Below are 21,325 nucleotides of genomic sequence, written 5' to 3' on the forward strand. Positions count from 1 at the left end.
GATTTTATAGCTTTCTTCCTAAAACTTATATAGTTGGTTTTGTTTGTTGTATATTTTATGTTTCGCTCTTTAATCTGTCTGGAATTAACACAAGTACATGATGTGATTCAGTAACAAAAGTAAATAATGCAGAATATTTTCAGGTAAGTAATTCTGGGAAGATACTAGAGATAACCTTTAATGTTAACTTCTTATAAGTAAAACACTTGTAGTTCCCTCTGTATGTTCATATTTGTGAAGCAGCTATACATAGTGTGATGTTCATTTGTAGGGCAAAGTTGCTGCTTACTAGCATTCTCTTTATTTAAACAGACCATTAACTTCTCCATCCAACAAAGAAATTATTGAAAGTATAGATAAGTTTCCCAATTTTTTCAGTGTGTGACAAACTAAGCAGATAGATATCTGATAGCAGTCAGTCTTGTAGGTATTCTAGTACATAGTTATGACAGATACGTTAAAAACTAGATCATTGCTATAGTAGTGAAAATACAGAGAAGATAGAAGAAGAGATAGGAAACAAAAGAGGGAAAACAAGGAAATCATTGAAAAGATAAAAGAATTTAAAAAGTAAATAGGTAAAAATCAGAAGTTAACCTTTTAATCTCAGGCCTCCAAATAGTGGTAATAGTGTGGTTTTGTTGTTTTGTTTATTTGTGTGTTTTTTCTTTTGGGGATGATACGGACTTATGCTCTCCTCTTGGGTACCACTGTTTGTATTATCGTTTTTAATAGGCTATCAAGTGTACACTGTTAAATGAGCTTGGGATTCTTGCATTCATGTTCATATTTCTTCATTATTTCCTTTAGGCAATTGAGAATTTTGAACCAGCAACTTAGAGAACAAGGAAAAACTAAAAAGACATATGGTTCTCAGGAATGCAACCTTGAATGTAGGTAAAAGAACTTTAAGAACTGCCCTTGCCGGTGTTGCTTAGTGGTTATAGAGTTGGCCTATATACTGAAGGGTTGTGGGTTAGATTCCCAATCAAGGGCATGTACCTGGGTTGCAGGTTCGTGCCTGGACCGGGGCAGGGTGCATGCTGAGAGGCAACCAGTCAATGGGTTTTTCTCACATCTTTGTTTCTCTCTGTGTCCCTCCCTCCCTTCCACTCTTTCTGAAAAAGCAATGGAAAAAATATCCTCTGGTGAAGATTAAAAACAACAACAAAAATAACTTTAAGAACTCATGGTAAATTCCTTGTGGCTCTGGAAATATTGATAAAAATTGAGCTTTCTTAATTATTTTGTCGTAAGTAGACTTATTATTTTTTAATCCTCACCCAAGTATATGTTTTTTTCTCTGTGTGTTTTAAATACGTTTTTATTGATTTCAGAGAGAAGAAAGGAGAGGGAGAGAGATAGAAACATCAGTGATGAGAGAATCATTGACCTCCTGATTCATAGGTCAATGCTTAATCACTGAGCCACACCGGCCAGGCAAGGATATGTTTTTATTGATTTTATTTTTTTTGTTATTGATAGTATTACAGATGTCTCCCAATTTCTCCCTTTTTGCCCCCCTCCACCCAACCCCCACCCACCCCAGGCCTTCCCCATACTAATGTTTGTGTCCATGGGTTATGCATTCATGCATATATGTTCTTTGGATAACCTCTTCCCGACCCTCCACTTCCCTCACCACTGAGATCTGTCATTCTGTTCCATGTATCCATGCCTCTGGACCTATTTAATTTGTCAGGTTTTTTTTTTTGTTTATTAGATTCCACACATAAGTGAGATCATGTGATATTTGTATTTCTCTAACTGGCTTATTTGCTTAGCATAAAAGTCTCCAGGTCCATCATGCTATCTCAAAGGGTACGAGCTGTGTGTGTGTGTGTGTGTGTGTGTGTGTGTGTGTGTTGATTTCAGAGAGAGGAAGGGAGATGTAGAGAGGAATAGAAACATCAATAAGAAAGAATCATTTATCGGCCAACTCCTGCACGACCCCCACTGGGGATTGAGCATGCAACCTGGGCATGTGCCCTGGACAGGAATGGAATGGTGGGTCGATGTTCAGCTGCTGAGCCACACTGGCTGGGCAGAGCTCCTTTTTTTTTTACAGCTGTATAGTTTTCTATTGTGTAAATGTACCACAGCTTTTTTATCCATTCATTTACTGATGGGCACTTGGGCTGTTTGCAGATCTTAGCTATTGTAAATAAACAGTGCTATGAACATAGGGGTGCATATATTCTTTTTGATTTGTGTTTTGGGGTTCTTAGGATATATTATCAGAAGTAGGATTGCTGGGTCATACGGCAGTTCCATTTTTAATTTTTGGAGGAATAGTGGCTGTGCCGATCTGCATTCCTACTAGTAGTGTCCTAGAGTTCCCTTTTCTCCACATCCTCACCAGTACTTGTTTTTTTTAATGATGGTAGCCATTCTGGCAGACATGTGGTGATACTCACTGTAGTTTTAATCTGCATCTCTCTGATGATTAGTGACATTGAGCATTATTTCTTGTCTATTGGCCATCTGGATGTCCTCTTTGGAGAAGTGTCTATTCAGGTCCTTTTCCCATTTTTTAATTAGATTGTCTTTCTGGTGTTGAGTTGTATGAGTTCTTTGTATATTTTGGAAATCAATCCCTTATCAGATATATCACTGGCGAATGTGTTCTCCCATATAGTGGGTTCCCTTTTCATTTTGTTGATGTTTCTCCTGCTGTGCAGAAGCTTTTTAGTTTAATGTAGTTCCATTTGTTTATTTTTTCCTTTATTTCCCTTGCCTTAAGGGATGTATTGGTGAAAATACTACTATGTGAGATGTCTAAAATTTTACTGCCTATATTTTCTTCTAGGACTTTTATGGTTTTGTCAAAAAGACATATTTAAGTCTTTTATCCATTTTAAGTTTATTCTTGTGTATGGTGTAAGTTGGTAGTGTAGTTTCATTTTTTTTTTGCATGTACCTGTCCAATTTTTCCAACAGCATTTATTGAAGAGGCTATTTTTACTCCATTGTATGCTATTATTACCTCTTTTCTCAAATATTAATTGAGCAGATTGCTGTGGGTCAATTTCTGGGGTCTCTGTTCTATTCCATTTGTCTTACATGACTGTTCTTTTGCCAGTACCAGACTGTTTTGATTACAGTGGGTTTGTAGCATAGTTTGATATCCGATATTGTGATCCCTCCAACTTTGTTCTTCTTTCTCAAGATGGCTGAGGCTATTCAAGGTCTTTTTTGGTTCCATATAAACTTTTGGAATATTTGTTTTAGATCTGTGAAATGTGCCTTTTTTAAAAACTTTTTTTTTTAAATTTCCCTTCAGAGAGGAAGGGAGAGAGAAACATTAATGATGAGAGAGAATCATTGACCAGCTGCCTCCTGCACACCCTACACTGGGGATCGAGCCCTCAACCCAGGCATATGCCCTGACCGGAATTGAATCGTGACCTTCTGGTTCATAGTTCGATGCTCAACCACTGAGCTACAGAGGCCAGGTGCCATTGGTGTTTTTATAGGGATTGCATTGAATCTGTAGATTGCTTTGGGTAATATGGACATTTTAATGATGTTAATTCTTCCAATCCATGAACATAGTGTATGCTGCCACTTGTTTATATCTTCCTCTATTTCCTTTTTTAATGTTGTATAATTTTCTGAGTACAGGTCTTTTACCTCCTTGGTTAACCCTTTGCACTCACTTGCTTTTTTCTCGATTCCTTTATTCTACTCGGGATTTAATTTTTTAAATACCCCAGATTTTACAAAGCGCGGCAGTAGAATAAAAAACTGGAGTTTCTTTTCATTCAAACTTATTTATTTGGATTTTTTTATATTTCAAATTATTGATACATTCAAAGAGTAATTTGCATTCGACATCCGAGTGCAAAAGGTTAAGTTTATTCCAGGGTATCTGTTCTTTTGTTGTAATGACAAATGGGATTTTTTTCCCTACTATATTTTTATTGATTTCAGAGAAGAAGGGAGAGGGAGAGAGAGATAGAAACATCAATGATGAGAAAGAATCATTGATCAGCTGCCTTCTGCACGACCCCTACTGGGGATCAAGCCTGCAACCCAGGCATGTGCCCTTGACTGAAATTGAACCCAGGACCCTTTAGTCCGCAGGCTGACACTATCCACTGAGCAATCCAGCTAGGGTGGGATTGTTTTTTCAGTTCTCTTCCTGAGAATTCATTATCTCTATATATAAAAGCCTAAGTGACCAAATGACTGAACAACTGGTCGACCAGTCGCTATGACATGCACTGACCACAAGGGGGCAGTGTGCTCAATGTAGGAGCTGTCCCCTGATGGTCATTGCGCTCCCACAGCCAACCTCCCATGGCCCCTCCCCGAAGCCGGCCAGCCAACCTCCCGCACTCTTTTCCCCTACCAGCCAATCTCCCACGGCTCCTCCCCTTGGCTGACCAACCTCCTGCAGCCCCTCCCCCTGGCTGGCCGGCCAACCTCCCCCAGACCAACCTCCTGTGGTCCCGTTCGGCCCTGATCGCCAGCCAGGCTGAGGGACCCCACCCATGCACAAATTCATGCACCAGGCCTCTAGTTAGTGTGCAAAAATGCCATTGATTTCCCAGTGTAAATTTTGTATCTTTCTACTTGCCAAATTTATAAAATCTAGCTTTTTTGGTGAAATCTTTAGGGTGTTCTATGTACAATATCATGTCATCTGCAAATAGTGAACAGTTTTATTTCCTCCTTTCCAATTTGGATGCCTTTTATTTCTTCTTTTCTGATCACTGTGGCTAGGACTTCCAGTACTTTCCTATATAATAAAAGGTAATATGCAAATTGACCCTAATGGCAGAACGACTGGGAACAACTGGTTGCTATGATGCTCACTGACTACCAGGGGGCAGAGGCTCAATGCTGGAGCTGCCCCCTAGTGGTCAGTGCACTTCCACAGGGGGAGTGCTGCTCAGCCAAAAGCTGGCTCATGACTGGCCAGTGCAGTGGCAGTGGCGGGAACCTCTCCTGCCTCCGCGGCAGTGCTAAGGGTATCCGACTAATGGCTTAGACCCACTCTCCACGGGCTCCCAGGCTGCCAGAAGGATGTGTGACTGCCAGCTTAGGCCCAGTCCCCCAAGGGGTCCCAGAATGTGAGAGGGCGCAGGCTGGAGTGAGGGGACTCCCCCACCCCGAGTGCACGAATTTTTGTGCACTGGGCCTCTAGTGTTGAATAAGAGTGGTGAAAGTAGACATCCTTGTCTTGTTTCTGATCTTAAGGGAAACGCTTTTAGTTTTGCTCATTAAGTATGATATTGGCTGTAGATTTGTCATATATGACCTTTATTAAGTTGAGATATGATCAACTATTCCCACTTTGCTTAGAGTTTTTATCAAATATGGGTGCTTGATATTGTCAAATGCTTTTCCTGCATCTATTGATATGATTCTACGTTTTTAATCTTCATTTTGTTTATGGGTATGTCACATTTATTGATTTTTGAATATTAAACCATCCTTGCATCCACGGAATAAATCCCACTTGGTCATGGTGTATGATCTTTTTAATGTATTGCTGGATCCAATTTGACAATATTTTGTTGAGGATTTTAGCATCTATGTTCATCAGGGATATTAGCCTATAATCTTCTTTCTTTGTAGTGTCTTTCTCTGGTTTTGGAATTAGGATAATGCTGGCCTCATAAAAAGAGCTTGTAAATGTTTCTTCCTCTTGGATTTTTTGGAATAGTTTGAGGAGGATAAGTATTAGTTCTTCTTTGAATGTTTGGTAAAACTAACCTGTGAAAACATCTAATCCAGGACTTTTGTTTGCCTGGGGTTTTTTGATTAGTGCTTCAATTTCATCAGTTGTTATCGGCCTATTCAGGTTTTCTGATACTTTCAGATTCAGTTTTGGAAGATTGTATGTTTCTAGGAATTTGTCTATTTTGTCCAGTTGTCCAGTTTGTTGGCATATAGTTGTTCATAGTATTTTCTTACAATCCTTTGAATTTCTATAGTATCAGTTGTTACTTTACCTTTTTCATTTCTGATTTTATTTATTTTGGTCCTGTCTCTTTGTTTTTTGATGAGTCTGGCTAAAGGTTTATCAATCTTGTTTATCTTTTTAAAGAACCAGCTCTTGCTTTCATTGATCTTTTGTGTTGTTTTCTTAATCTCTAAGTCATTTATTTCTGCTGTGATATTTATTATTTCCTTCCTTTTACTTACTCTGGGCTTTTTTTGTTGTTCTCTTTCTAATTCTTTTAGTTGTAGGGTTAGATTGTTTATTTGAGCTTTTTCTTTTTTAAAAAAATATATTTTACTGATTTTTTACAGAGAGGTAGGGAGAGGAATAAAGAGTTAGAAACATCGATGAAAGAGAAACATCCATCAGCTGCCTCCTGCACACCTCCCACTGGGGATGTGCCTGCAACCAAGATACATGCCCATGACCAGAATCAAACCTCGGACCTTTCAGTCCACAGGTCAACACTCTATCCACTGAGCCAAACAGGTTAGGGCTTCTTGTGTAATGATTATTTCTTGAGGTAGGTCTGTAATACTATGAACTTCCCTCTCAGGACTGCTTTTTCTGTGTTCCATTGATTTTGAATTGTTGTGAGTTTATTCATTTGTTTCCAGGAAATTTTTTATTTCTTTGATGTCATTGGTATTCTATTCACGGTTTATCCATTCATTATTTAATAGCAAGGTATTTATTCTCTATGTGTTTGAATGTTTTTGAGGTTTTTTATTATAGTTGACTTCTAGTTTCATGCTATTGTGATCTGAGAAGATTCTTCATATGATTTCAATCTACTTTAATTTGTTAAGACATATTTTGTGTCCTAACATATGGTCTATCTTTGAGAATAATCCATGTACATTTAAGAAGAGTGTGTATTCTGCTGCTTTGTAATATCAATATAATATCAATTATATCCTTCTGATCTAGTGTATCATTTGTTTTTATTGATTTGAGAGAGAGAAACAGTGATGTGAGAGAGAAACATTGATTGGTTGCCTCCTGTAGTACCCCAAATGGAACTTGCAACCTAGGTACGTACCCTGACTGGGAACTGAACCTGCAACGTTTTGGTGTATGGGATGATGTTCCAACCAACTGAGCCACCCACCCTGGGCAGAATTTCTTTTTAATCAAAAATTTAAAAAATAGGAATAGTACTCCTTATTAACATTTAAAATAGTACAGAAACAGAAATATGAAAGATCCATGATATTGCTTCCCAATAATATATCCCTTTTCTTTTAAAAAGGCTATATTTCCAATTTCAAATATCCTCTGTTCATATATAATTAATTTATTTCACAAATAGCTACCGAGTATCTAAGATGTGATAAGCAATACCAGAACTACTTTTAGAAATGAGATTTGTACAATACACACTCTTCTATAGCTTGCATTATTTATTTAACATGTAATAGCATTTTTCGCTAGCAAAATACATAAATATGTTTCTGTTTATGAACTACTTGGGTTTTCGTTTATGTGGTTATATCATAATGTATTTAAAGTTGTCTGCTGATAGATATCTAGGTACTTCTCCCATTTTCCCAATGCAAACAGTGCTACAATAAAAATCTTGTACATATATCTTTGTGCACGTGTGAGCATTTTTACAGATTATAGCAGTAGAATTGATGAGTCAGTGGATATATATATATATATACACACATATATATATACAGTTGCAATTTTGACAGATACTGACATATTGTTCTTATGGATCACTAAGTTGGAAGTAAAAGAAAAGAAAAGTCTAATAGTACTAGAGGAAAAGATGAGAACTTCTTTTTCCTATTTGGGGAATTTTTTCTAAGCATGACAAAAACTCAGATGTTGCAAAGGAAAAGATTGATAAAATATATCTCAGAAAAATTTTTTTTTTAATTTTCTGCACAGCAAAATTATAAATACATTCAAAATGTATCAACAAAATGGGAAACTTTTTTTATTACATTATATGACAAAGGCTTGATTTTTTAAATATTTGGAATAAGAAAAATACCAGCACCTAACAGAGCACACACCTTATAAATGTGTTCAACTTCACCAGTGTAATTTTGGAAAAGATCATTTGAATCCTACTCTGAATAAATGATGGGTTTAGGAAGGATGGTAGGGGGAAAGTGAATATATATAGTAAGTGGTTTCCATTCTAAGTAGCTTATCTCTTTATTCTCTATGCATTTACTTATTGTTTCCTTGAGAGCATTTTATGCTATTTATATTACCTGCTTGTTACCAGGTCCCTGAGAGCATGGACCTTGTCTCTTGTTCACCACTGTATGCCCAGATTCTACTACAGTGCCTCAAACAAAGTAAGCCTTCACTTAAGGCTGCATTTTTTTTTAAGTGAGTAGTGTCATATATTTTTATAGCCATTAAAAGGAATGTGATAGCCTGGCCTGTTTGGCTCAGTGGTCGAGCGTGAACATATCAACTAGGAAGTCATGGTTGGATTCCCGGTCAGGGCACATGCCCAGGCTGTGTGCTCAATCCCCAGTAGGAGCTGTGCAAGGTGGTAGCCGGTCAATGATTCTCCCTCATCATTAATGTTTCTCTCTCTCTCTCTCCCTCTCCCTTTCTCTCTGAAATCAATAAAAATATATTTTAAAAGGAATGTGATAGCTCTATGATAATATATAAAATCTTATGGAGGTTGGGGAGCAAGGTTAGAAACTATTGCTGTATTGTAATGTGATTCATTATGTTTAAATATAGATTGTCCCAAAAATAATATATACACACTTTGAATGATTATAAAGTCAGTGTTTATTAACATACAGTTTATTTTCAAAATTTAAAAGAATGTACAGAAATTAATAATTTTTTTATCAGTGCCTCTTTTCTAACTGATGACCATTCTGGTCCATGCACTACTAATAATGTGAAGCAATGGAATTGCAAACATCAAGAATCATTTCTTTCAGTATTGTGCACTCTCAATTCATCAGCTGTTGCTGGTTTTGTACCATAAACTTTATCTTTTATGTATCCCCATTAAAAAGTCTAGTGGATAAATTTTCTTTGTTTAAAACTTAGTTTGGCTTCACCCATTATTTCAAATCAGTTAAACCTGAAAAGAAGTGAAAATTAAGTGAGTTATCAGCTGTTAAAGTGTGTATACATTTTTTGGGGATACAGGGTGTCCCCCAGAAAGGCAGTGTTTGTACTTCAATGCGTTTCAAATTTCCAGTAGCATTTTAGGATGAATTTCCTTTGTTCAAAGCTTATTCTGGCTGAGAAGAAACATCAATTGATTTATAAGCTGTTAAAGTGTGTATACATGTTTTTGGAACACGCTGTATTTATTTTATGCAAAAGCATTTTCTAGAAAGATACCGAAGTTAGTAGTGATTGCCTCTTCGGGGGAGTAAGGGTGGGCGGGAGGGAGCCTCTTCACTGAGAATCATGATTATCATTGGTAATATGTGGTGTGTGAATTTTTTAAAAACTTGTGTATGATTCTGTCATTAAGAAAGCTAATAAAAAGGTCCACCCAGAGTGGACAGTTGGTTGAGCATTGTCCCATGCACTGAAAGGTTGCTGGTTCAATTCCTGGTCAGGGCACATACCTGGGTTGCAGCTTTGATCCCCAGTTGGGGAGCATATGGGAGGCAGCCAGTCGATGTTTCTCAATCAATGTTTCTCTCTCTCTCTCTTTCTCTCTCTAAGCATGTCCTTGAGTGAGTGTTAAAAAAAAAAAATGTTTTAATGCCCAAAATATCTATTTGAAAGGAAAGGCATGACTTCTGCCAAACAACTTAAAAAAACAAAAACAAAATAATTTAGTATTAACACAGAACTGCTCAAGCCTGTAATTTTTAAGTAAAATCAATATATTCTAAGCCTTTTCTTTTTTAAATGAAACTCTTTTCCAGGTTTATACTTTTTATGTTTAAAAAAATATTTTTTTTATTGATTTCAGAGAGGAAGGGAGAGGGGAGAGAGAGAGAGAAATGTCAATGATGAGAGAGAATCATTGATCAGTTGCCTGCTGCATGCCCCCCACTGTGGATAGAGCCCGCAACGCTGGCATGTGCCCTGATGGGAAATCAAACTGTGACCACTTGGTTCAGAGGTCAATGCTCAAGGACTGAATCAAGCCACACCCACCAGGCCAAGTTTGTGCTTTTTAAATTGGGGAAACAATTATTTGATCTGTTTTGTCTTACAGTGTTTTCCCTTCAATCATTGAATAAGTCACTTCAAAATCAATTACAGGAATCACTAAAGAGCCAGGAATTACTACAGAGTAAAAATGAAGAGCTTTTAAAAGTGATTGAAAATCAGAAAGATGAAAACAAAAGATTTGCTGGTATATTTAAAGAAAAAGATGAAACTATACTTGAAAATAAACAGCAATTTGACATTGAGACAACCAAAATAAAAATTGGTATGTATTTGAGCTGTAGTTATGGTCACATTTTAAAAAAGGAATAAGGAAACTGAAACTTATTTGTTGTTTTAGAATTGGAGGAAGCCTTAGTTGATGTGAAAAGCTGCCGATTTAAGTTAGAAGCTGCTGAAAAGGAAAATCAGATATTGGGAATAACATTACGTCAGCGTGATGCCGAGGTGACTCGACTGAGAGACTTAACCAGGTAATATTGAAATTTGAATAACTTATTCCTTTTAATAGATATATTTATAAACTTTAAAATAATTTTAGACCTGTTCTCTTTCCCTTCTTTTGTTATTTTTTTGCTAATTTCTAATGTTTTTTCTGTTTCAAATAAATTAGTTTAGAATTTCAAACCTGGCAAATGTTTTTTTAAACCACCTGATTCCAGGAAAAGGGCTCGGATGAGGAGCTAAAGACTTATTTAGCAAAATGGTTAAGAGTGCTCTGACTCTAAAGCTAGAGAGACCTGAGTGGAACCCTAGCTATACCATGTTTTAGCTATATGACTTTGAGCAAGTTATTTATCTCTCTATACCTCAGCTGTAAAGTGGGGACATGAATAGGGTTGATGGGAGGACAAAGAAATAACTCGGGAGAAGCAGTTAGCACAGTAGCCTTCCTGCCATATGATGATGGGTAAGTCATTAGCCTCTTTGAGCCCCACTCATCAGTAAAATGAAAGTTGGCACCTACCCTTAAGATTCCTATGTACCTGAACAGGTCTTTACTCAATAAAATCACCTCAGTTTTTATATACTATACTAGAGGCCCTGCGCACAAAATTTGTGCATGGGTACGGTCCCTAAGCCTGGCCTGAGATCAGGGCCATCTTCCCCAGCTGCCTGCAGTCAGCCCTGCCCCCACTGCCACCCTGTTTCCCATTCGCCATCAGGCCATCAGGTGATTGGTGCCTGACAGCTGGGGGAAGGGACTTAGAGGTCAGCTTTTCCCGCCTGCTCGCCAGCCCCGCCCCTGCAGCAGGTGGCCATCAGGTGATTGGAGCCTGCCGGCCAGGGAAAGGGACCAAGAGGTGGTCAGTGCGCCTCATAGTGACTGGTCCAGCAGTCGTTCTGGTCGTTCTGCTATTAGGGTTAATTTGCATATTACCCTTTTATTATACAGGATAGAGGCCTGGTACACAGGTGGGGGCCCCAATCAGGGTGGGGCCAGCCTAGGCGAGGGGCTGCTGGTGGTTTGCAGGCCGGCCATGCCCCCAATGGGGTGGGGGGTCCCCGATGGGGGATGGGGCCAGCCTGGGCAAGGGGTCATAGGCCCCCGATAGGGGTGGGGGTTCCCACTGGGGGTGGAGCCGGCCTGAGCGAGGGGCCATAGGGGGTTTTCAGGCTGGCCATGCAACCATCAGGGTGGGGGTCCCTGCTGAGGGGGGGGCTGGCCATGCCCCTGTCTTTTTCATGAAGGATGTCCAGAAGACATCTAGTCTAATTAGCATATTACCCTTTTATTAGTATAGATATAGATACTTACAAAGTTTAGTTTTCTCTTTCAACATTTGGCTTTGGATTGGATTTTCAACTACTTTTTAAAGTCCCAGAAGAGAAGTCAATTATTTTAGGCCTGAATATCCTTAGATCTGAACATCCCTTTGAATGATCCTGGAAGTTCATAGTTTCAAATACAAAACAATTCTGAATATAAAACAATCTCCTTTGTATTTCAAATGAAGGAACATTTTGATTATAAACTTTTAGGAAATTAGATGAAATAGTAATATATATATATAGTATTTAACTTATTAATTTAGTTTTGTAAACATTTGAAATGACTTTTATAAGCTATGTTAGCATAGAAATACTGCCTTTTGTCCACATTTATATTTCAAAGAATACTTTGATTCAAACTTTATTGAACAGTGGGAAAAGCAAACGATATTTCTTGTATCCGTAGTGTTATAATTAATCAGGCTTTCTTCAGTGTTTCTAAAATGTTGGCCTATACCACTCTTGTTCAAAATAAAGTAATTGAGAGATTTTCTCTTCTTATGAAAGTCTTTATAAGGTTTCCAAAGAAATAACATCTCTTCGGAGGATACTTTTGGGGTGAAAACTCTGTTATAATCAAGTATTTATGGTAAAAAGAAGCTAGTCACAAAGGGCATCGTATCCTATGATTCCATTTATATGAAATGTGTAGAATAGACAAACTCATGGAAATAGTAGTCTAATGGTTGCTCAGAGCTGAGGAAAGAGGGGAAAAATAGAGAGTGACTGCTAGTGGGTATAGAATTCCTTTTTAAGGTGATAAAAATGTTCTGAAATTCAAAAGAGGTGATGATTGTACAACTCTATAAAATACTAAAAACCACTAAGTTGTATACTTTTAGAAGACAGGACAGCAAGTGAGCATGGTCAAGGTCGATGAGTGGTTGCTTAGGTGTCACTGGGAGCGTCTCTGCCACTCTAAGGTGCTTGATCCTCAGCCCCAAACAGAAAATGAAGCAGAAGATCTGGTTCCCTGAGAGTGTTCTTTTCTTCTCACAATTTCTTTAAAATTTTTATTTACTGATTGATTTTAGAGAGGAAGGGGGAGAAAGAAAGAGAAATAGAGAGAGAAAAAAACATGGATTTGTTGTTCCACTTATTTATGCATTCATTGGTTGATTCTTATATGTGTCCTCACTGGGGATCGAACCCACAACCTTGACATATTGGGATGATGCTCCAGCCAACTGAGCTACCCGACCAGGGCCTCACAATTTTTTCTTTATACCACAAAATCCAGCTCCTTTATGGGCATGAAATCAGAAGCTATTATCTTTTATTTATAAAGTACTTTGATTTCTTTTTAAGTTCTTCTCTCCCATATTTATTGTTTTCTTTGTCCTCAACTCTGGAAGGAAGATTTTAATATCTGCATTTTCATAGATGGGGGAACTAGTACCATGCAAGTTAAATATCAATAGAAATTTAACGACAAAGCTGAGACTATCATTTCTTGATACCTAGCCATGTTTTCTTATATATATATATATATATATTGATTTCAGAAAAGAAGGAAGAGGGAGAGAGATTTAGAAACATCAATGATGAGAGAGAATCATTGATCAGCTGCCTCCTTCATGCCCCCTACTGGGGATTGAGCCTGTAACCCGGTCACGTGCCCTTGACCAGAATTGAACTCGGGACCCTTCAGTCTGTAGGCCGACGCTCTATCCACTGAGCCAAACCAACTACGGCTCTTTTTATTTTATTTTTAATAGTCCTCACTCGAGGATATGCCTTTATTGACATGCCTTTATATTTATATGCCCCAACCAGGGATTGAACCTGCAACCTGGGTATGTGCCCTGACCCGGAATCAATCCTGTAACGTTTTGGTGCAGGGGACGAAGCTCCAACCAACTGAATCACCTGGCCAGGGCAAATTAAACCGCCATGTTTTCTTTCACTCTTGCATATATCATGGCGTTAGATAAAATAGTTTATTCCTCATAACAATTCCATGCCTAATGTAGTCTAAGTAAACCTTAGCATTTTTTAATCTGAGAGATAGATGGATGGATTCATTTGCTAATTCATTTATTCAGCAAACATTAATTATATATTATGTTTCAAATATATATGTGTGGAAAACACACAAAAACCTTTAATCACTTTAGTTGCTAAACATCCATATTATCAAGCAAAATGTTTATGCCAGTGCTTTGTAAGGATAAACTGGACTAAAAACTATTTAACATGCGTGGAGTAAATGATAGTATAATTATTCTAGAAATTAGCATAAATGGAAGCCCAAAGAAATGGAGGGACTTACCTGACTTTCACAGCTAGTTGGTGCCTAAGCTTGGACCTTCGCCAAGATTTTGGATTCCCTCTTCAGCCTTGCTTACTGCTTTGAAAAGAACAGCTTCTCTTGAAGAGAAAATGACTCATTTTTGAGAGATTTTTCTACCTTTGTACCTATGTATTCTTTCAAAATAACACAGTCTGCCTTTTCTGGTGTTCATTAGGAATGAAAAAGGATTCGCTTGCAAATGGAGTCTTCTCTTAACATTTACCCTAACACAGAAGTATAGGAACTGAGAAAGCTTATTTTTATACCGTGTATTATCTGCTATTAGGAAAGGCTGTCTAAACTATTAGATACACAGTTGTTTTGTTCTCCTTTTCTTAAGACTCTCAAAAATTTTCCTGCCAGTTTTTTCCACTGTTTTCAAGGACTTTTTATTTTTATGCTGGCATGGATCCTGCCTGCTAGCTCATCTATTAGATTAACTTTAAATGATTATAGAATCATTTGTGGGCTGGCTTAGCATAATGTCTTATAAAGATTAGTACTACTCGTACATTTTCTGAAGATTGAGTAACACCTTCAAAATGCAAGTACATATTACCCATTGATGGCAATGTATTTTGTCCTTTAAATTAAAAAGCAAAACAAAATTCAAAAATCTGTCTTGGAGCTTACTTGTGTCTAAATTTACCATGTTGGTTATTTATAATATGTTTGGTGACACCCTATGCAATTCAATTAATTAGGAACATCTCCAGTACTATACGAGGCTCCTGTGACTACTTTGTACTTCAATAAAGTAAACTAACAACATCTAGCAGTACAGATAGATAAATCTTCTCATTCATCTGCCTTGTTCCTTGTTTCTGCAATAATACACCTCAGTCAGATGGATGATGTCTTTTTATGTGTGTTTTTAAGAATCTCTCAGAAGAGATTTCACAAAATTTCTGAATGCCTTTCTTAGACTATTAGGGAGGGATAATGGAACTAGAAAATACACATATAAGTTCTAAACAAATATCCCCCTAAACCATCTCTCTCTTCTTTCTCCAACCTTTAATACATTAAAGGTTTTGAAATACATTTTTATCATTTTTTTAAAATATATTTTTACTGATTTCAGAGAGGAAGAAAGAGGGATAGAGAGATAGAAACATCAATGATGACAGAGAATCATTGATCGGCTGCCTCCTGCATGCCCTCCACTGGGGGGGGCCAAGCTCGCAACTGGGTATGTACCCTGACCGGGAATTGAATTCATGACCACCTGCTTCATAGGTCAATGCTCAACCACTAAGCCAGGCTGGCTGGGCCATTTTTATCAATTTTTTAGATTTTTCTACAACACATATAAAACCAATAAAATGTTGGGGAATATTAACATATTTTCAGTAACTAGTAAATCTTCTAATAACTCCTAAGGGGCAGACGCAACCAGAGAGGAGGGAGCCCAATTCCTCACGGGGCCGCACGATTCCACCTTCGCCTGTGGGTTATGTTGTTGCTGGGGCACTATTGGCCCCAAATCTGGTTTACTGCACACTTCTGTTTGCGTAAAGCACACCCTGTACGACAGCAACTTTGCAAAGTGCCCTCTCACACTCTGGGACCCCTTGGGGATATCAGAGAGCCAGTTTCGGCCGATCCCTGCAGGCCAGGCCAAGGGACCCCACATGCCGGAGGGACCCCACTCACTCAGAAAACACCTTTTGAGCCATGGTGCCACCCCAGGTGCAGCCCACCAGGGAGGGACTGCGGGAGGTTGGCTCCAAGGCATGTCTGGCCCATCTTGCCCAGTCCCACCCCGCCAGCCACCTTCTAATTAATTTCCTTTTAATGTGCATGAATCTATGCATCAGGTCACTAGTCCTATATAATAAAAGGCTAATATGCAAATTAACCAAATGGTGGAGTGACTGGTCACTGTGACGTGAGCTGCCCCCTGGAGGTCAGTGCACTCCCACAGGGGGAGCACTGCTCAGCAGAAGCTGGGCTCACGGCTGGCGAGCGCAGCAGCTGTGGCAGGAGCCTCTCCTGCCTCCACGGCAGCACTAAAGATGTCCAACCGAGGGCTTAGGCCGTCCCATATGGAGCGGACCTAAGCCATCAGTCAGACATCCCCCAAGGGGTCCTGGACTGGGAGAGGGTGCAGGCCGGGCTGAGGACCCCCCCCCCCCCGGAGTGCATGAATTTCGTGCACCGGGCCTCTAGTATTTTTATAACTAGTCAAGAAAGAACCTTGCATGTGTTATGAAATGTGCCCGTTGTGTTTTTTTTATTAATCCTCACCCAAAGATATTTTTTCATTGATTTTTAGAGAGAATGGAAGGGAGGGGGAGAGACACAGAGAGAGAAACATGGATGTGAGAGAGGCACATTAATTGGTTGCCTCCCACAGGTGCTCCCACGAGGGCTGGGGATCTAGCGTGCAAACAAGGTATGTGCCCTTGAGAATCGAACCTGGGACCTTTCAGCCGCAGGCTGATGCTCTAGCCACTGAGCCAAACCGGCTAGGACTGTGCCAGTTTTCTAAGTATTAAATATCACTGGTTTAGCTGTATTTCATGTAATACAAACACAAATATTTTCTCTTGGTAGCTATTTTAGATGCCTTAAAATTCCAATTTCTTTAATTACCAAGATTTTTCTTTTAATTTCAGAGACAGTGAAATTAAAAGGAAAAAAAAAGTCGCATTTTGTTTATACATCAGAAGCTTAATGGTTGACATTAATTTCCATAGACTAAGCTGTTATTAATGTCATTGTCTCTTCTTTTCTTTCTTTTTTTTTTTTAAATATATTTTATTGATTTTTTACAGAGAGGAAGGGAGAGGGATAGAGTTAGAAACATCGATGAGAGAGAAACAATCGATCAGCTGCCTCCTGCACACCCCCTACTGGGGATGTGCCCGCAACCAAGGTACATGCCCTTGACCGGAATCGAACCTGGGACCTTTCAGTCCGCAGGCCGACGCTCCATCCACTGAGCCAAACCGGTTTCGGCTGTCTCTTCTTTTTTGATCACTATTTTGTCCACAGCAAAGATAACATTTTTATTTAAGTCTGGAAAGAAACCTCATCATAACTATGTATTCCTTTTCCAACAATAAATAGAAATTTCAGTATATAGTTCTGATTGAATTAATTAGGGGGTCATTATTCATTTTAGCATTCCTTTAAAGATATGTTCCTATAGCATTTTTTTTTTCTTTTAATAAAAGCTCATTAGATTCTTGGAAGTAATGTGAGGAAAAATGGCAGGAGCCATTGCCATGTGAAAAGCAATCAGAACTCAAAATAGAGCCTGACAGTGTAAGCCAAGTTGGAAAAATAATTTTTTTTCTTTTGTAGGGGAAAAAATCATTCATTCTGTATCAAGAGATATAATCACTGCTGTTTAATATAGAGATTTCCTCTTAGTGTTTTATTTAGATGTGTGTGACTGTTTACAAAAATAGTATTATATGCATAATACTATGGCCTGCTCTTTTTAATTTAACCTCATCAATATTCATTTCCCCATCAATATTCATTCTTTACAATATTACTGTAAATGGTTGTGATGCAGTTATATGATAATTTACTGTATTGAAGATAAAGATGTTCAATCCATCTGTTTTTTTAATTATAAATTATATCTTTGTAAACACATCTTTGGGTGCAGCCTCTTGTATATAGTTATATCAGTAGGACAAATTCCTAGAAGTGCAAATTGGTGGGTCAAAAGTGTGGGATATACAGATCTTCTGATGTATTGCCTGTGTGTTCTCCAGAAGAGTTATACAGTATATACTCATAGTACCTGCTGCCCCAGGCTTCTCTAACAATGGTGTTTTTATTTTACTATGTTAATTTGGTCATCCAAAAAAAAGCACATTTAGAAAATTTTAATTTCTCTGAGGAAAAGTTGAACTCTTAATACATGCTTATTGGCTGGTTGCAAGCTTTTAAAATTACCTATTGATGTCCTTTGTATCTTTTTAAAATTGGTGTGTTTCTTGTCAATATGGACAAATGTGATTGAATTCAAATAGACTAAGGCTTAGTACAAAATGGCTTTAATAGGACTAATAAAAGTTGCCATACATGAACACCTGTTTAGCCCGAAACTGTGCTAAACATATTATCCTTATATTTTATTATTTTATCTTATTTAATGTTCATTGTAATTCTGTAGTAGGCATTTTTATTTTGCAATTGAGGTACTTGAGCTTCAGAAAGGTTGAGCACCTTGCCTAAGATTTAGTGGTAGCGCTAGGATTTGATTCCATATCTGTCTGACTTCAAACCCTGTGTGGTTTTCCTTAAATCACATTTTTTCCTGGTACTTAGCTGTTGTTTATACCGATTTATGCTAGATAATCATCCTTTTTTACAAGTATTGCTCCAGTGTCCTTTAAATATATATTTGAAATGGAGAGAAATAACTTTATTACTAATAGAATCAACTACCAAATGAGTAGTATAGTTAATATTTTGCAATGTTTCTCAAGAATAAAGCATCTCCATACCTTAAGAGAAAAAAATGCTGTCCTTATTTTTAGACATAATAATATTAAATTTGATGCACTCCAGAATCTTTTATCATTTGTTATTTTAATTAACTCTTTGGAAAGGAGCATATTTTATGATTTTGTGGGGTTTTGTTTGTTTGTTTGTTTGTTTTGTTTCTCCATATTAAGAACCAGGCCACTTGCCTCAAATACTTTCTTTTAAACATTACATATATATATAAAAATATAAGAAATGGGTAAAACAATAATTAGTGTACTAAATTCTTCTTAACAGAACTTTACAGAGCAATATGGCAAAGCTTCTCTCAGATCTTAGTATGGACACTGCTCGCTGCAAGCCTGGGAATAATCTTACCAAGTCACTTCTGAACATTTATGAAAAACAACCTCAACATGACCCAATCCCTGCTCAAACTTCCATAATGAGCTACTTAAATAAGTTACAAACAGATCACACTTTTCCCCATTCAGAGCCACTTTCTGCAATTAACAATGAGGAAAACATAGTGCCAGATAGGCCCTATGAAAATGTTCTGCCTTCCAAAAGCCCTCCACACAGTAACACCAGGAAAAGGGAGGAAGCATCAGCCCCTGGAATCATTTCTGCCCTTTCAAAACAGGATTCTGATGAGGAGAGCGACATTCCAACTCTAATAGAAGGTGAGTGTAATCTGGATAATACAATTTATATTCCCTTGGCTAGAAGTTCTTCTAAAAGGAAATCACCACTGTCCACGAGATTATCCCCCCAGCCTCAGGTCAGTGCGGCCCCACGACAGCTGCTCAGCAAAGGTGGCCCTGTCTCAGAAAAAGAAAATAAACCATGTGCACCTGCAGTTTGTTCTTCCAAAAAGGAAGCAGACGGCGCACCTGAGAAACTTTCCAGAACAGCTGAAATGGAGGACAAGCAGCTCCTCAAGAAAATAAAGGAAGCCATCGGCAAGATCCCAGCTGCCACCGAGGAGCCACAGGAGCGGGCTGCGTGCCACGTTCAAGTGAAAAGCAGTGCCGTCTCCGATGGTAGCTTTTTCAATTCTGACTTGACGTCTGACTGGAGCTTCTCTTCTTTCTCAACATTCACTTCTCATGATGAACAAGACTTCCGAAATGGCCTCGCAGCCCTGGATGCCAACATTGCTAGACTCCAGGAGTCCTTAAGGTCTGGTCTTCTAGAGAAATGAACTCGGAAGAAAACAGATCGAGTATCAATGTAACTTGGTTACATTGAGTGTATATTTTAAATTTCTTTATAGAGAAATGATGTTTTATATTAATTATGTGGGGAAAATAAATTGAATAATAAATTTATTATTGGAATATATTGATACTGTAGAGCTTATAAAAACAAGTCATCTTAAATTGTCAATTGCTAAGAGAAGAAAGGGAGTTGTAGATAACTAGAGAAATATTATAAATAATATTTTATTTTAGTACTTAGCAATTAGAGTTCTTTTATTACCCTGCTGGGCAGAGGTTTGCAGGTTGGAAGGATTCTCTAAAGGATAATTGGAAGGGAATCTCTGGGTACAATTTACTATATTCAAACTAGAGTTTCTCTTTTAGGAGCCCTTTTTTTTATGGCATTGTGTATTTTATATGTGATGCTCTTTGCTACAGGCTAGTGTTTTTGGTGAGCTATATAAACATTTAAGACAAAGTATTCCACTTCTTAAAAAAACATTAAGTGGTCCAGTAAAATATAGGTAGCATCCTAGGTGAGCATACGGTTTCTTAAAACTTTGGCACTTTTCTTTTTATCCTGATTGCATGTTTAAGATCTTTAAAAAATAAAGTCAGACTGATCAATGCTAGCAGATAAGTTTCAGTTTTGGCAAACTATGTTTTTTAATAAATGAGTATTTGTTTGTTTTTTGTCCTTATTATATTTGAACATGATGGCGTTTGTAAATCTGGCACTGGTTGTAACTGCCTTTCTGGACCAATTATCTTCAGTACTTGAGCTTATATGAACTAGGTTGGACTCTGCTTCTCTATACTAACACCCCAACCTACTCAGTATCTCTTCCCTCCATGTAAGCAGCACATTTTTTCTCTTAGGAAGATGGATGTTTTGCTATCACTAATACTCCATACAGGTCACCTGCGTGGTCTCATGTGTTTAATGCTTGAATAGGCTTTAACATTACAGAGCGTTCTGGTCCCAGAAACTCTTTCTGCTGGTTTTTAAGTGTTGGTGCTACAACTTCTGAAGTACCCAGATATAGTCTGATTTTATAGATAGAAATATATTCAGATTTTATAGATAGAAATTTATTAAGTCTAAAAATATTAGATGAATTCTAGGCTATTTTCACAGAATTATCTGTTAATACTTCTAATTTTTCTTACTTCCAGTATTCATAAATAAATATGTTAGTGTATTTGGAGGTAACAGGTCACATAAGTTCTTTGAGTTCAGAAGTACAGTTCAGAAATACAAAATAATAAAGCAAGGAAGAAAATTGTGTCATCTGTCTACTCCAAAATATTCAGCTGTTATTCATATGCAGAAGTAATGTCTTAAGATTATTATATGATAATACAAAAAGATCATTCTGTTTAGCCCTTAATATAGGATGTGAGAAAATTTTTAAATGCTTATGAGTTAATTTAATTAGGGGGTTAATAACTTGATTGAAGAACAAATGAGATTGGAAAATCCTCGAGGGACTGTTTGATATAAGATGAGGGACTATTTAT

At 37.7% G+C, this 21,325-nt stretch overlaps 1 protein-coding gene across 2 annotated transcripts in view; it reads left to right on the forward strand.

Moving 5' to 3' along the window:
- Nucleotides 1-19,993, forward strand: part of CCDC14 (coiled-coil domain containing 14) — a 58,490-nt gene extending 38,497 nt beyond the window's left edge. The window contains exons 10-14 of one of the 2 annotated variants that reach the window (XM_054713913.1): nucleotides 811-893; nucleotides 10,131-10,349; nucleotides 10,425-10,557; nucleotides 18,900-19,285; nucleotides 19,378-19,534. In XM_054713913.1, coding sequence (XP_054569888.1) covers nucleotides 811-893; nucleotides 10,131-10,349; nucleotides 10,425-10,557; nucleotides 18,900-19,285; nucleotides 19,378-19,445 — 889 coding nt within the window. In that variant the 3' untranslated portion in view covers nucleotides 19,446-19,534. Of the gene's footprint in view, nucleotides 1-810; nucleotides 894-10,130; nucleotides 10,350-10,424; nucleotides 10,558-18,899 lie in introns of both variants that reach the window. The other variant, XM_028131152.2, reaches the window with a different exon arrangement.
- Nucleotides 19,994-21,325: the final 1,332 nt, after the last annotated feature.

Source organism: Eptesicus fuscus, chromosome 3 (assembly GCF_027574615.1).
Source record: "Eptesicus fuscus isolate TK198812 chromosome 3, DD_ASM_mEF_20220401, whole genome shotgun sequence".
In the NCBI taxonomy this organism is placed as follows: Eukaryota; Metazoa; Chordata; class Mammalia; order Chiroptera; family Vespertilionidae; genus Eptesicus; species Eptesicus fuscus.